This window comes from Herpailurus yagouaroundi, unplaced genomic scaffold (assembly GCF_014898765.1).
Source record: "Herpailurus yagouaroundi ecotype Mexico unplaced genomic scaffold, PumYag 159, whole genome shotgun sequence".
NCBI classification, from domain to species: Eukaryota; Metazoa; Chordata; class Mammalia; order Carnivora; family Felidae; genus Herpailurus; species Herpailurus yagouaroundi.
The window spans coordinates 1,850,563-1,868,191 of record NW_024412400.1 but is presented as its reverse complement, the minus strand read 5'-3'; the positions used below and the strand labels follow the sequence as shown (position 1 = coordinate 1,868,191).

Genomic DNA, 17,629 nt, shown 5'->3' with positions numbered 1-17,629 from the left:
TCCCAGGCAAGCTCTCGGGCTCTAACTTGATGTATTCTGGCACAGCCACCAAATATCAGACATGTGGCTTATCATGTGGAAGATGAAACTTATTGAAAACCTTAAAAAATGTTTTTAATGTTTATTTTTGAGAGAGAGAGAGAGAGAGGGGGAGGGAGGGAGAGAGAGAGGGAGAGAGGGAGGGAGAGGACGAGCGGGGAAGGGGCAGAGAGAGAGGGAGACACAGAACCCGACGCGGGCTCCAGGCTCTGAGCTGTCAGCACAGAGCCCGACGTGGGGCTCGAACTCACAAGCAGTGAGATCCTGACCTGAGCCAAAGTCAGACGCTTAACCGACTGAGCCACCCAGGCGCCCCAAGACCTTTTAAAACTTAACCTTTCCACTCTGTAAGCTAACTGTTTAGGAAAACTGATGCTTTCAAAATAAGTGCCCTTGTCGAGGAAGAACATGCTTGTTTAATGACAGCAAAACACCCACTTTGCACTTAGAGGGAGACGGTTTCTCTACTGTCAACAGTTCACTTACCTCATAATGAAGAGTTGTTTTTGCCTTAATTTCTTAACTGGCATGAATCTTGTAAATTAGATGTTTTTACATATTTTAATTTGGAAGTAAATCCAAGAGGCAGAACTTAAAGCAATCAAGCAACAACTTAATTAACCCTGCCATTCCAAGTTAACCTGACTGGTATTCTCGAGTAGCTTATCACAGGCACCCAGGATACACGTGTGTTTATCGTAAACCACGTGAGAAACACATGTGGATGCGTCATCGCACCATTCTACCTCTGTCATGCTTAAATTTTACCATATAAGTAGCTTTCTATCAACGTCTACCATTTTTAGGTCCAGTTTTCAGGACCTCAATACCAGGCACATAATGCCTCACTTCATTTTGTACAGGAGTCTACAATTTAAACAACGTTTCAACACTTCCACATCGATTTTTTTTAAAGCGGCTTCTCACAGTCATCCAATGTAACTTTCACAGTGACAGAAGAATTCACCCACATCTTCCCTTAAAATATATACTCCTGGTGGCATTGTCACAAATACAATTGGCAGATCTGCCTGCAGGTGAACCAGGGCACCCGGTGGCCTGACGACAAGCCAGCCTGGTAGGACTAGGGCATCCCGAGAGGATCTCTGACATCTCGAAGCTTCCTACACACTAGAAGATGAGAGCTGTTAATCTGACCCGACTCACCCTCCGGGGAAAGGACCAAACCCGCTGACCGAGCACAGACCCGACAGACTCAAGGTGCAAACTGGTGAATGTGAGAATGGGAAACAAGCGGTCTCCCTCTGGTCCGGGGAAGATGGGAGCTCTGGGAGTCGGAAGTCTGGGAGCTCACTCCAAGCTGGCAAGACAATGATCAGTGGGGAGCAGACCCCCATCTTTCCTCCAACCTCCCAAAGGATTGGGGTCTTCCTGCCTCCCAGGAACGGAGGAAGCACTAAAACATCCCAAAGACGCTCCGGCTCTCCCAGATGGGCCCAAGCTGCCTTTCCCGCGCTCACCCTCTAAAAAGGCAGACCCACAGAGGTGAGTCTTTCCATGGAACGCCTCTCCATACCGAGCGCCCAGCAGTGCCCAGGCCCCCGGGTGCCTCTCTGGGAAGACAGAAGCGTCAAGAGAACAAAGGTCTGCTTCTCTCACGCTGACACTTAGCCACACTGAAGCTCTGCCTTCCCTCAAGCTTCTTCCAGAAGTCCTGCCCTGTAATGCCACCGAATCTATAGTACAGCACTCTGTGTGACAGGCAGAGGCTAGAGGATACCCTGCAGGACACTGGAGGGAGCAGGACGGTCCCGAAGATCTATCCTAAAAGGAATGGACTAGCCAGCCGATGGTTATGCCTCCTACACTTGGAATGACCGCCCTCATTCAGATACGTCTCAGCGTGGACACAGGGTGCACAGAGATCTCCAGTCTTCAGAGAGATTTTAAGAGGTGAAATAAAAGGGCTTTAAAAGTGTCATATGAACACTTAACATTTCCCCCCACATTATTCTTTTACTTTTACAGGAAAAACTTAAAAGTCTCTGTTGTGGTGGTGGTTTCTCCCCCACGGCTGCAACTGTGCTGCCTTAGTGTCCAAAGGGCTTTCACATTTACTTAACCCAGTAACTGCTATCATTTCTGTTTTATAGACAAGGACACAAAATCTAGTTCAAAACGTCAAGAGTTGCAGGATAGCCGTTACTTCTTAAAGTGAAATTAAATGATTTTAAAAGAACGACTCTCGTGCAAAAAAACCTAAACCTGCTACTTTTTTCAGCCACTGCAAACAATACCCGTTAGGAATCAAAATGGATCATCCTTACCTTTACCAATTTTCCAGTAATCTCGGGCATATCTCCCATTTTCCGATTATCCAGCATCCGAATTTCGTAAGACTGACCTATTTTGAACAAATTGTTGAATTTAAAGAAACTGTGTATCACCGACAGTCCACACAAAGAACATCGCTGTTTAACATAAAACTTCAATGGCCTCTCAACTAGAGGAACCATTCAGGTTGATTTTTCTTTCCTACAAACCACATCATCCTTTCCTTCGTACACTATGACAGAAGAATGAAGAGCTTCTCTGACGGTTTATTTTCATGTGCTAGACTCTCACATTAAAATTTTATTATACACACAAGCATAATCCAACACCAGTGTTTTACCACGGCTTTCCTGAGATACAATTCACATGCCATAAAATTCATCCTTTTAAAACCTGACTCGTGCTTAGCATATTCAGAATTGTGAAACCATCACCACTACCAACCATGGGGCATTCTCATCACCCCGAAAAGGAAACTGCACCCCTCAGCAGGCACTTCCCACCCTCACCCCCTCCGCCCCTGGCAACCTCTCATCACTCTCTTTTCTGTCTCCAGGGACTTGCCTGGCTCACGCCGGACATAAACAGTCACATGGTATGTGATTCACCGGCTTCCTTCACTACGCATGCTTTCAGCATTCACGCGTGTCACGGCAGGACAACGGGCAGATATTCTTTCACTGCACTCTGCTGCGTCCCCCTTGGCAGATGCCACGGTTTTTACAACTGGAGGTTTGTGACCACCTGCATCAAGCAGGTCGATCGGCACCATCCTTCCAACAGCACGTCACTAAGAGTCCTCACGCTGTGTCTGTCACATTTTGTCATTCTCAGTATTTCAATTTGTGTAATTCACAGTACTGCAGACTTTTTCATCATTATTGTGTTTGTTATGGTGAACTGTCATTGTAACCCACTGTTTAGCAATAAACAGTGGTTTTTTTTTGAGGTTTATTTATTTTGAAAGGGAAAGAAAGAAAGCGAGAGAGCAGGAGAGGGGCCGAGAGAGAAAGAATCCCAAGCAGGCTCTGCGCTCTCAGCGTGGAACCCGATGCGGGTCTCAAACGCACAAACTGTGAGATCGTAACTGAGCTGAAATCAAGAGTCAGACTCTGAACCAACTGGCCTCCTCACTGCCTGGGCCTCCCAAGCGCCCCGCGATGAAGTATTTTTTTTACCTAAAATATATACATGGTTATTGCACACTGACTAGACCATAGGATGGTGTAAAGAGAACTTTCATGTGCACTGAGGAGCCGAAAAACTCATCTGACTCATTTTACTGCCCTGGTCACTTTACTGTGGTCTGGAACAGAACCTGTGCTGCCTCTGTCTGAGGTGTGCCTGCACTTCACTCCTTTTTATTGCAAATATTCCATCGCAACAACGTACCCCGTTTTGTTTGTCCATTCACTAGCTGACGGACATCTGGTTGGTTCTCCTTCTTGGCCATTAAGAGTAGCGATACTGTGAACATCTGTGTACTGAGTTTCGTGCGAGCCAAGACCACGTTTTAATCCTAGAACCTTCTTCCTGTGACCAATGGACCCAACTCACATTCTCTCACTGTTTAATGTCCATAAGAAAACACAAATAGACATCGACACACCAACCTGTATCATTAGGAACATAAGCTGTTGCCAACAGTCAAGAATGTACTCTGCAACCACAAGAATGATTTCTCAATTACCCATCATTAAGTAGTAACGACGACAGCATAATCTGATATGGAGAAAATCAAGAGTGCTTACAGGAGCACCTGGGTGGCTCAGTGAGTTAAGTGTCCGACTCTTGATTTTGGCTCAGGCCACGATCTCATGGTTCACGGAATCAAGCCCCACATCGGGCTCTGTGCTGACAGTGTGGAGCCTGCTTGGGATCCTCTCTCTCCCTCTCCCTCTCCCTCTCTGCCCACCCCTACTCGCTCATGCTCCCTCTCAAAAATAAATCTACTTGAAAAACAAACAAAAAAAAGGAGTGTGTCTGGTATGCATCATATGAAGCTGAGGATATTTATGATCTAGTCCACAACTCCAATGGCGCATACCCTGTATAAAAATATACAGAAGGTACTAGATCATATGGTCAAAATACAACAAAAGGTTATTAAATCACAACCAAATCACTCCAAGGCTGGTGAAGGAAAACCATTGCATATAGTATGTTACTAAGAAAAAGTCCTTAAGTCCTTCAACAGATTGAGATTACCACTAGCTAACACCATGGCAAAAGACATTCTTAAAAAGTTAAATTTGCAGCATACGTAACAATGGATCTAAACTCAGAAAAACAGTAAGAAATAAATTTTAAAATAAAGCATATGAATAGGTATTTTGAAAACTATACTATTATACATTTAAAAGTACACTCAACCTCACAAAAATTTAGGCAAATTAACAAAATGTTTGTGTTAATTATCACATCAATAAAAAAATGTTTAATTAAAAACCAAGTAGGTGAGGACAGGGGAGAAATAACCTGCCCAGGAGGGAGGGAAAACTTGTCCTGTGAGGATTATTTTACGATCCTCAAAATCTCAAAATTCTCAGCACTGAAAAAATATCAAATCAGGTGCCTGAGTGACTCAGTCGGTTAAGCCTCTGACTCTTGGTTGAGGCTCAGGTCTTGATCTGAGTTTCCTGAGTTCGGCCCGCATCGGGCTCTGTACTGGCAGCGAGGAGCCTGCTTAGGATTCCTCCCACCCCCTCCCGCCCCCACCCCTCCCCCACTCACGCTGTCTCCGTCTCGCTCTCAAAATAAATAAACTTAAAAAAAAACAAATCAAATAAGGACAACATCTCCATGTTCCTGTCTTCCTTTGTATGATTTTTCCTAGTCAACCTAACAGGACACCTCTGTGCTCAATACAAAGTTCAATGTTTTCACAAACAGATCTCAGGATTCGTTGCTCCTGTATTAAAGCACTGTCGATTTCTATTCTAAAATCCAAAGTAAGTTTCTACAACAGGCTCTGTAACACTTGCTCTTCTTTAAATGGTTTCCCTATGGGCGCCTGGCTGCCTAAGTAGGTAGAGCAAGCGACTTCTGATCTCAGGTTTGTGAGTTCCAACCCCACGTTGGGTGTAGATTACTTAAAAATAAAATCTTTGAAAAAGAGATGATATTCACTGAACAACCAGGCCTTCATTGGTTTAATTTCTCCTTCTGTTTGATCCCCTTCCATAAATCTCTTAATAATATAGTTTCCAGAAACATGTCTAGGTTTTAACTGAAATATAAAGAAGACTCCAGTATCAGTGGAGTATACAGTTAACACAACAGCAGTACTCTGATTTGCTAGTCCTATTTTAATTTTTTTATTTTCTTTTAAACTCTGTAAAAAATGTCTATTAATTTATTTTTGAGAGACAGCATGCATGCACCTGCGTGAAAGAGCAGGGGAGGGGCAAAGAGGGAGACAAGAGAATCCCAAGCAGGCTCCGTGCTGTCAGCACAGAGCCCAATGTGGGGCTCAAACCCACGAACCGGGAGATCACGACCTGAGCCAAAATCAAGAGTCAGACACTTAACCAATGGAACCACCCAGGCTCCCACTAGTCCTGTTTCCAACTTTATATTCTGAACTTACCTTTCATGTTTTGACTTTAAGTTTTATTGAGAGAGAATGTGCACACACACACATACATACACACACGCGCACGCGCGCGCTCGCAAGAGTAGGGGAGAGGCAGAGAGAGGGAGACAGAGAATCCCAAGCAGAGTGCACTGTCAGCACAGAGCCCAATGCAGGGCTTGATCTCAAGAACCATGAGATCATGACCTGAGCCAAAACCAAGAGTCCGAGGTTTAACCTAAGCCACACAGGCACCCCTGAAGTTTTGACTTTTTATTCTTTTGGCTGACAGAGTTGCAAACTATAATTGTTGTGAGTTCACATCCCCACCCAGTTTGGTTCCTCAGATGGACTCCAGAGCAACACGGAGCCCAAGGTGTGACAGTCCCCACCACCCCCCATGGCTAAGTTCACAGAATTGATTCCTAAGGTCCTAATATAGAACTTTAATCTATAAAAAGAACCACAGCTAACCTCAGGGAAATGCACAGCTGTCAAATGAAATTAACAAGAAATATATTCTTTTTTGAAACTTCTATCGTTTAACAGTATTTTTCTTTTTTTTCTTTCCAAGTTTTTATTTCTTACATATTGGTTTTCTTCTCTCTTCTCTTTTTTTAACAGTATTTTTAATCCAACAGACATGCTATTTCCTAGGGCCTAAAACCTAGGTTCTCCAAATAGAAGTTGGCCTTCCAATGAGTAGGTATTTCTCATCCGACAGCAGCAAAAAGCTGACCTGGGAAAATCAAGGGGTTCAGAAGTCACATCCCTACCATAAGGAGGGAAGCTTCGAGGACTCAGGTGGAGCTGTAAGACAAGGGGCGGACCAACAGCGGCCAGATCCCCACTCCAGGGGAGAGCCAGCTGCCTTTACTCCACCCTCCAGGGCTCCGCGGCATTTGGACTACAGTCTTTCACTTCGCAAAGTGAGACTAATTCTTGTAACCTAAGGGCAGAGGAGGTTAGCTGCTCAAGCATAAACAGGAAAACACAAATATAGTTTTTAAACTCTGTGCTTGTATTGTTCAAAACAAAAACTGACGCTCCGAGGCATCGAATACAACTTGGAAAACTTGCTCCAATTTACACCTGCCTAGGACGCTAAGACCACACAGAATTTGTCTTTTCTTTATGGTTTTATGCCATGGCAAATATTCTTCAGCAATGGCTGCCCAAGAGGCAGAAGGGGAGCAATGAACTTTAAGGGTAGGCTACCTACCAGCGGTGACCGAGCTACAGCCAAAGAATGGCACAAGCATGTGCCAACACTCAACTGAGGAGACCCATCCATAAAAGGCAGTGGTGAAGGAAGCTTGCATACTTGCCTGAATATTCAAGGTGATTAAAATACGTAAGCAGGGGTCCCCAGACCAGCAGCAGCGGCATCACCTGGAAACTTGTCAGAAATGCAAATTCTCCGGCCCTACTCCAGACCTCTAGAGACAGAAGCTCTATGGGGCACAGCAATCACGTTTTGACAAGCCCTCCGGGTAACCCCAAAGCATGCTACAGTTGGGGAGCCACTGCTATGTGAAGCTCCCAACAGCCAGTCCATCACTACTCTCTCCAACACGAGGCCCTCAGGACCCTCTCCTGGGAGTAAACTTTATATTCAAAAAGCCCTGAGGAAAATGCCAAGAATTAACCATCTTTTCCTTAGCAGCTGAATAAATACCGTATTACAATAAACACTCCCAAAGTGCTGTGCCAAAGAGAAAAACAGCCTGGTTTGCAAGGGCTGGTTATACTATTGTATCATTTTGCACAGGGTTCATTTAATATAATGCTTTATCCACCACTGTGCAATATTACAGGTAATAAGATTTCAAAATCCTTCTTAGTTTAAATGGCTTACCGGTCTACGCCGAAATTAAGAACTAATTCAATCTAGAGCTGTTTAAATTGCATTATGACTCCTTTGCAAGTAACCGCAATGCATTACATTCGTTTCCTTGTCTGACAGCCTCACAACAGTCTAGGATACCTCTTACTCCGTCATTAACGGGTGCTCCACAAATACACTATATTCACATATATGCATTATACATGTGTGTACAGTTCACATATGTGAATATACACACATGCGCAAGCGCGCACACACACACACACACACACACACACGCACAAGCACAAGAGCTCAGACTTGGTGAGATGCCCTTTCGAGACCCAGCTTTGGCAAGGCCTTCAGAGGTAAGCAAGGAGGCGGGACCATATGATGCAAGTGTTTTCATCTAGACTCTAAGAGTAGACGCTGCCCACCTTGTGGAAACAGCTCTGATAACACACAGCAGTGGCCTACGCCGCACCACCCTGGAGATCAGCCACCTGGTACACATTTGCTTCGGCTGACATCATAGTTGTCTACTGCCGCTACAACAAATTTCGACAAACTCAGTGGCCTGAAACTATACAAACTTGTTATCACACAGTTCTGGAATTCAGAAGTCCAGCATAGGTCTACTGGGCCAACATCAAGCAGTCAGCAGGACTGTGTTCCTTTTGGAGGCCTTAGGGTAGAACCCACTTCCTTGTGGTTTTTGGGGTTTTTTTTGTTTTGTTTTTGATGCCACTAATATCCCTTGGCTCATGGCCTCTTCCTGGGTCTTCAAATCTGACTCCGACTCTCCTACCTCCCTCTCTATAAGGACGCTTGTGATTTCACTGGGACCACCTATATAATCCAGGATAATGTCTCCATCCCGACACCCTTTATTACTATTTTTTTAATGTATTCTCTACCCCTAATGTGGGGCTTGAACTCACCACCCTGAGACCAAGTGTCACATGTGCCATCAGGCGCCCCTAACACTCTTTATCTAACCACATCTTCAAAGTCCTTTTTGCTATATAAGGTAAAATATTCACAGGTTCTGGGGATTAGGGCATGGACATCTTTGGGGAACAATTATTCTGCCCACCACAGTTCCTAAGCAGTGCAAAAATGCTATTTCTACAGTTTAAAACTCTGACTGGCTTATTTAAAAGATTGTGATAATATACTTTCCAACAAACCTGGCAAACTTCCTGAGTCACGGAACAGGTATCTAGTACCAGGCTGGGTTCTAGCAATTTCCAAAAACTGCTCATCCAGCTGCAACAGGAAACTAACACATCAACCAAGGTCTAAATAGTTGGTTTCCAGTGTGATCAGAAACCATTAAAGCTACTTAGTTGTAAGTGACAGGAACAGCAATAAAGGTCGTATTGGACTTCCTATGTGTTGGCTAGCTCGTAAGTGCATCTATCCATTAATTCAATTTAATCAACTGCTCTCACCTTGTCTTACGAATCTGTAAAATGCATTTTTTAAGTAAGCTCTATGCCCAACAGGGGGCTTGAACTCATGACCCCAAGATCAAGAGTCTCCTGTTCTACGGACAACCAGTCAGGCACTCCTAAAACGGATTAATAAAACTTCGGGAGTTATTGGGGAACTAAATAACACACATATAGTACTTAGTGCAATGCTTCACACATTGTGAACACTCAGCAAACGTCAGTCTAATACGTCATTACTATAGATGGTGGCTGGCAACTTTTATCAACATGAGAGATCTTTTCCCAGTTTAATAGTAACAGTGATAAATTATGGATGTTTCCCCAGGCCAACAGACAGACACATCCAACACATTCCTTTAAACAGGGGTCTGTGTGTACTCGATCATCCCATGGTATGCACGCAACAGAACTTACTCAACTATTCCCCAAGTAAGAGAAATGCACGTGACTCCCTTGTCATTAGAAATAAAGCTACAGCGGATATCCACGCCCCTACATAGTTTCTTCTGATATTTTTTTATATCTAAAACAGGTTACCATATACACTTAAGGTTCTTTCAAATATGACACTTAAGTCTCAAACAACAGAAGGCCTACCCAAACAATATTAACACCAAAGTTAGGGTACTGCTATGGGTGCTATGGTAGAATAACCTGGGTTGTAAAACCTCATGGATCCTCAATTTACAGATCAAATGAAAGGCTAGCATAAGTTATTCTTCCGTATTTCAGAATACTATTATTTCATAATTATCTAAAATCTACAGCTCACAGTTCAAGGAATTAAAGATCCTATTTAATGATGGAAAAATAATGATAATATATCTTAAGCGAACAGGTGTTAATTCCAATTTTGTTGAAATATACACAAGAAAATACACCCAAAACAACATTTAAAATACTAAAAAGTATTCTTGGCGGGATGCAGCTACAGTCCGTTTTCATCTTTATCTCTTGAGGTATTTCCCAATCCTTCTACAATTAGAGTATGCACTACTGTTTTTACAAGAATAAAAGTTCAGGGGTGCCTGGGTGGCTCAGTTGGTTAGGCACCCAACTCTTGATTTCGGCACAGGTCATGATCTCATGGCTCGTGAGTCTGGGCCACTGCACTGTCGGTGCGGAGCCTGCTTGGGACTGATTCTCTCTCTCTCTCCCCTCCACCGACCCCCGCCCTCCCTTGCTCACTCTCTCGCTCTCAAAAATAAACTTTAAAGAAAAGAAAAAAGGAAACTCTAGATTTAAAAGAAATCTAAAGGAGCAACATGCTTTCAGTATGTATATCCAACAAATGAATAGCTGTGTAACAAAGTACTTTTGTTTAATTTGGTCAGTCACATTGGCCCATGCCCAGACTGCTAAAGGCACCTCAGAAAAAATCCCTTATAATTTCCAAAAGTAAATTCTACACCCACATCCGTTTTCCGCTCTGCCAGCTCTCATTTTCATATCACCAAAACATAATATTCTCATCAAGTGCAGACAAGATACGGGTGGACAAAATTTGACACGGTTTATTTTAGCCACAGACCCCATCCTGGTGCAGCTTGTCTATTTTCAGCACAAACCTGCTTCAGGCCTGAGACCCAGGTTCCTTGCTAGCTGGATTTCTGATTCATTCTCAAGTTCCATATTGAAACCAGGGTTCCTAAAAATAACTGACATCCTTTCCTACTTGCTCCTCCTCTGGATTTGGTCTGAAAAACCCTGTAATAAATCTCGTTCCACAGACCTTATTGATGCAAATCGGCTTCCACAAACTTTTACCTCGTTGGCTCACAGTAAAATGCCGACAATTTCTGTTAACTGAAGCTGTCGAACTTAAGAAACATAATCGAATTGCAAGCTGTTACCGGCAGACTAGGCTGTAGTGCCACCGTGGATATATCGAAGTTCTTCCGGCAAAACACGATCCAGCCATACCAACCTTGGTTCAAGTAAGTGAGCGTCTCGTCGTGCAGTTTGACGGCTGGCGAGGTGGCGGCGCACATCACATACTGAAAGGGTGGGTGTTTAGTCTCACCATCCAACGGAAGGCTGGAATCTTCCTGCTTAAAAATGGGCAATGCCAAGACATCGCTGAAAGGCAAAGGAATCAACATTGACCTGAGTTTGAGTTTAAAATACTTGAAAGCATATAAAAACATGTAGGGGTAGCTTCTTTTAAAACTTTAAGTTCAAGGGCACCCAACTAGGTCAGTTGGTGGAACACGCAACTTCTGATCTTGGGGTTAGGAGTCTGAGCCCCGCGTGAGGTCCGGGCGCTACTTAAAAAAATAAATAAACTTTTATAAAAAAATAAATAAAATAAAAGTTAAGCCCAGAAACGTCATGTAGAATGAAAGAACTATTAATGTTAATCTGGCTCCCCCAAAAGACAGTATTAATAACCCATCTCTCCAGCGTGGGTCGGGTGGGGGGGAGAGTGGGGGAGCAGCTATGATTAGGCAGATAAAATGAGAAGTATTTAATAGTTAATAAAGTCCATGCTGATTAAGCAGGAGATCTAACAATATGTCTGCTACTTCAAAAAACTCTTTAAAAACCTTAAACTCCACATTATTTCTATAAGAAAAAAAGAGCAAGTGCATAGCTACCTGTTTTGAAAGGTAGGTCACACTGGCACCATAAAATCACAAAGAAGCGTCTGATTAAGACGGTACTTTACAAAAAGTGCCCCGCTAGGCCTGGCAAATGCTGGGCATAAAGCTTCAGGCTTCGTCTGAAACAGTGGCTTCTTCTGAGAAGCAGACAGTTGCTGCAGAAGCAGCTGCTATCTCCCCAAGGATAACTTGGCGCACCGGCTGGGGGGATGCGGGGGGGGGGGCTTCTGGGGCACTGCCTATACTCTTCTCTGTTAACCCAAACACATGGATGTGTTTGCTTTGCTTTTTTACAAAAACAGCACAGATATAACTTACATTCCATAAAAACTCACCCTTTTAACCATTCAGTGGGTTCTGGCATATTAATAGAGTTGTACAGTTATCCTATCTAATCCCAGAACATTTTCATCACCCCAAAAAGAAATCTCATGCCCGTTAGCAGTCACTCCCCAGCCCTATTGCCCGACCCTAACCCTAGTCCTGGCAGTGACCTACTGTGTCTCTATGCACTTGCCTTTTCTTTTTTTTTTTTTTTAATGTTTATTTATTTTTGAAAGAGATAGACACACACACATGGAGTGTGGGCAGGGAAGGGGGGCAGAGACAGGGAGACACAGAATCTGAAGCAGGCACCAGGTTCTGAGCTGTCAGCACAGAGCCCGACATGGCGCTCGAACTCATGAACCACGAGATCACGATCTGAGCCTGAAGTCGGACATTCAACCTACTGAGCCAGCCAGGTGCCCATGCACTTGCCTATTCTCAACATTTAATGCAAAGAGAATCCCATGGCCTTTTGAGACTGGCTTCTTTTACTTGAGGTTTTCAAGGTCCCGCTGTTGTAGCATTCCCATTTAGGGATGATCCTCCCTTCAATCAGACGGATCTAACAGATGGATCAGTCTGTTTATCCACCCTGGGGCATCAGGGCTGCTGCTGCTAGTGTAAACCTAGGAGAACTGCCAGGTTATATGGTTACTCTGTTTAACTTTCTAAGGAACTACCAAAGGGCTTTCCAAAGAGGATACACAATTTTACATTCCCACCATTAATGTATGAATTATAGGTATTTGCTTTGGAGATAAATCGCTGTTCTGTACACCTGTATCTTGATAATGTCTCTATGTTCCTTCCTCCATAAAAAAGTAAAGTAATAACAAAATATCCAAATGAATAACTACTTTATCAACACCACTAGCAAGGGCTTGTCTGAATTGCTTCCCGCCCCTCAAAAGCTGTTAACATACTCAGATATTTGGCTAGTCCATTTTAATTAAATTCAATTTAAAACCAAAAGTGTAAATAAATGAGATGGGAGAGAAAGGCTGCACTGCGTTCGCTCCTCCCCGCACACACTCTATTAAAGCACCAGACTGATTATTCAGAGACTAATTACCCACTAGCCCTCTTCGCACCTGGGAATTGCCAACACGCTCCTAAGCACTTAAGTATAACTGAGAAACACACCGTAGCACTGGTCCTCAATCCTCTAGAGTTCTTCTCAACACTGCAACCTGAGGGTCACCCGAGGGGCACAGATCTAAAACTTTGCGGCAGATATAAAAACTTTTCAGGAGGCTGAGAAACGGTGCTTTAAGACTTAGAGCAACTCTCTTCATGAAAAACAATCATGATTGTTCCATGGTAGATGAGCATATATATATAATATATATATATTATATATATATGCGCATATATATATGTGCGTATATATATAATATATATATTCTTATGTTCTATATACGTAAGCATTTTAAGGATGAGAAAAAGGGGCACCTGGCTGGCTCAGCCAGTAGAGCATGCAATTCTTGATCTCGGGGTTGTAAGTTCGAGTCCCACATTGGGTGTAGAGATTACTTAAAAATAAAATCTTAAAAAAAAAAAAAAAAAAAAGATCCTTTGCTGTTGAAATCCCAATTCATTTGAACTAGGGTCCCGGCAAGGCCCCCACTCTGCTCTTCTTCCCTCTTCTACTTGTCCTCACTGCCCCTGGCCCCCACACCAGCCTCCCACCCTGCCTTTCTTTTTTTTTTAATTTTTTTTTTCAACGTTTATTTATTTTTGGGACAGAGAGAGACAGAGCATGAACGGGGGAGGGGCAGAGAGAGAGGGAGACACAGAATCGGAAACAGGCTCCAGGCTCCGAGCCACCAGCCCAGAGCCCGACGCGGGGCTCGAACTCACGGACCGCGAGATGGTGACCTGGCTGAAGCCGGACGCTTAACCGACTGCGCCACCCAGGCGCCCCCACCCTGCCTCTTTCAAGGCATCTGTACTGGTGCTGGGTTTGGAGCCACTCTTCTGCTGATGTCCATCCCCTTCGCTTCATTTAAATGTCATCTTCACAGCGACAGCCTGCCAACTGCAGTCCGCCCATCCGTGTTCCCAACTCCCCTTGTCCTGTGCTATCTTCCCACAGAGCTTATCACCTTCCCACAGTACACAGGACTTAAGTTTGTACCACCCCTAAGTATACAACCATCTCCCAAATTTGTTTCACTTCACTGACTCACCCCAACATTTAGAGCCTCAAATGCCTGCTGAATCAATGAACCAACGGCAGCCCTAATAATCAATTATTAAAATGAAAAAAACAGGCATCTAGGTAATTTAAGATCCTCATGTCTACTAAGCCGAACCTTAGGAAAGAAAGTCCCAGGAGTCAACTGTTTTTTTGTAATCCCACATCCCAGACAGGTAGAGCTCCCAGGGATCAGACAAGCAAATGAAAAGTCTCAAGGCTTCAAATTATTACAAGTAATTTTGAAATGCCAGTACCCAAAAATAACCAGGCACACAAAGACAAACAAGACTCTGGGAGCAAGAACCAACAGCAAAAACAACAGATGGCATGCACCCAGTTCCAGATCTGTCTGTTGGTATTCAGCTCTTTTCCGCCTCTGTTGCAGAGGGGTTCGAGGTCTGAAACTACATATACAAGACTTCTTGCCAGCTGGAGTCTTGCTAAGTCATCCCAAAGGGAAGCACTGGTGGGAAATGAAAAGGGAGTAGGAAAAGACAGAGGCGGGCAAGCGCACAGAGGGTGGCTACAGGAAATTTCTAGGCCAGGCACAACCAGGTAACAAGCCCTCCTCCCCAAACTGTTCCAGCACCTTTGCAAATACTTCACTACATCTTTCTCTAAATGGTTTCTATTTTCCTAACTGGACACAGACTGATACCCCCAAAGAATTCAGATGCTGGAATTATTGAACCTATACTATAAAATTATGCTTACTCTGTATAAAGAAATACAAAAGGCAAGCCCAGGGACACCTAGGTGGCTCACTTGGTTGAGCGACTGGCTCTTGGTTTCCACTCAGGTCATGATCTCACCATTTGTGAAATCGAACCTGCTTGGGATATTCTCTCTCTCTCTCTCTCTCTCTCTCTCCCCATCTCCGTGTCCCTCCCCTGCTCACTCACACACACTCTCTCTCAAAATAAATTTAAGAAGATGTAAATAAAAGACAAGCCCAAATGATCTGCAAGGAAGAGAAAATTTTAAGGGACAGTAAAATAAAAAGGAACAGAACTTCTAAAACTGGAAAACAAAATTGATAAAATTAAGCACTTAGCTTTAACAGCAGCAGCTCAAACAGAAATATATAGGTAAAAAGAAGTTATGGAAAATGCAAAGAGACATTAAGAAACAAAGGACAAGGTGAGACAATTTTACACTGAATCGAATTCCCAGAAGAGGAAAACATCACAGAGGCAGTATTTGACCTAAAGGCTGAGCAATTCCAGGACTGATGAAATTTACCAACTGACTGACTCAGGAAGCCCAAATAACCAAAGCAGGATAAGATGTGGTACGTATACACAATAGAGTATTACTCAGCAATCAAAAAGAATGGAATCTTGCCATCTGCAAGTCCGTGGATGGAACTGGAGGGCTTTATGCTAAGTGAAATTAGAGAAAAGACAAATAGCATATGACTTCACTCATATGAGGACTTTAAGACACGAAACAGAGGAACATAGGGGAAGGGAACCAAAAATATAAAAACAAGGAGGGGGACAAAATGGAAGAGACTCTTAAATACAGAGAACAAACTGAGGGTTGCTGGAGGGGTTGGGGTGGGGGGTGGGCTACATGGGTAAGGGGCACTAAGGAAGACACTTGTTGGGATGAGCACTGGGTGTTATCCATGGGGGATGAATCACTGGAATCTTCCTGAAATCATTATTCCACTATATGCTAACTAACTTGGGTCTAAATAAATAAACAAAATTAAAAAAATAAAGATATTGTGTTTAAAGAAAAAGGGAATCAATCACTGGAAAGCGGGAATGGGGAGAAGAGGTGGGAGAGATGAGGAGGGGTCCTGGAGTGTCCTGGAATCATCAAGTGCTAGGGGTGGGGAGCAGAGGATGAGGCCACCGTGGGAGCAGCACAGTCGCAGCTGTGGCAAAAGGATGCACTTGAATGCCGAGGCTGTGAACTTCAAGTAAGACCCATTCACTGCTTCTCTAGACCACATTCAGCTGCTTAGGTGTGTTAGGTGTCACATTTAATCAGGGTTACAGTTTTGCTACAATAAAAAAGGTGGGAGGGGAATAAAGCAAGAGGGCCAAGAGAGACGGAATATTAACAAGGAAGAAGTAATTACAACAACTGCACATGGAAATTAAAAGCGGCTGAAGAAAAAAAGGCGTTCAAGAAGGCGAACGGAGTCCAATCAACGACCGTAGACGGGCCAAATGACAGAGCAAGAGGAGGGTCCTAAAGGAATGAGCTGGGAGGGTAGAAGGTGGTAGTTAACGCTTAACTCTGAATTTGAGATTATATGTGGGTTGCACGGTTGGAAATGTCAAGGTCTAACCATAAGATTGAGTAGCTAAAGATAATACCACTGTAAGAAAGATACAAGGAACAGAAATGTCAGGCTACTAGAAGGCCCATTTAAGTGTCTTCTGAATCACCAAAAATTAAAACAGCAATAGTGTCAGATAGTGACAGTGAACCAGGACCTAAAATTTTAAAAATGAGGAACGACCCAGGTGCCTGGGTGGCTCAGTCGGTTAAGTGTCCGACTTTGGCTCAGGTCACGATCTCATGGTTCCCGGGTTCGAGCCCCACTTTGGGCTCCACGCGCTCTCCCTCTCGTGGGATTCTCTCTGCCCCTTGTTCACTCGCGCTCTCCTCTCTCTCTCGGGGGGGTAGGGTGGGGGGGGGGAATGAGGAATGACCCAGAAATCACTAAGATGACTGCAATAATTGGGTGACTGGTTGATGTTTGGTAACATGAAATTCAAAGTTGGGAGGTCTTGCGAGGAAGGAGACAGGAAGAGTGGCTTGAGATGGCAATGAAAGGAAGGGGGTCCTTCCCTAGGCCTGTGGAAACAGACCGCCATCGCTTGAGAGGGCTTCAGAGGAAAAGTCATCATTAAGAGACAGAGTTGACTACGTTAGTTTCCCAGGACCGTCACAACAAAGCACCCAGAACCGGATGGCTTAAAACGGAAATGTGTGTCCCTCGGCTCCGGAGGCCAGAAGTCTGCAACAAAGGTGTCAGTGTGGTTGGTGCCCTGCGAGGGCTGTGAGCGGGCTCTCCTCTGGGCCTCTCTCCCAGTTTCTGAGATTTGGTGACATCTTTCATGTTCCCCGGCTTGTGGACGCATCACTCCAATCACATGGTCAGCAGCAACCAGTGTGCCTTCACTTAAGTCTTCCTCTGTGCCCAAATGTTCCCTTTTTATAAGGATACCGGCACCTGCCCTGATTACATCATTTTTGCTTGATTACCTCTATGAAGACCTTATTTCCAAGTAAGGTCACATTCTGAGGTCCTGTGGGCTAGGACTTCCAATATATCCTTCTGGGGGG

At 44.0% G+C, this 17,629-nt stretch overlaps 1 protein-coding gene across 2 annotated transcripts in view; it reads right to left on the bottom strand.

The window, feature by feature from the left end:
- The window catches only part of UBP1 (upstream binding protein 1), a 52,791-nt gene that overhangs the window by 26,367 nt on the left and 8,795 nt on the right, over nt 1-17,629 (bottom strand). For both annotated transcript variants that reach the window (XM_040479648.1, XM_040479649.1), the window contains exons 2-3: nt 11,118-11,269; nt 2,328-2,404 (exon numbers count right to left, since the gene is read on the bottom strand). In XM_040479648.1, coding sequence (XP_040335582.1) covers nt 2,328-2,404; nt 11,118-11,269 — 229 coding nt within the window. The remainder of the gene's footprint in view (nt 1-2,327; nt 2,405-11,117; nt 11,270-17,629) is intronic.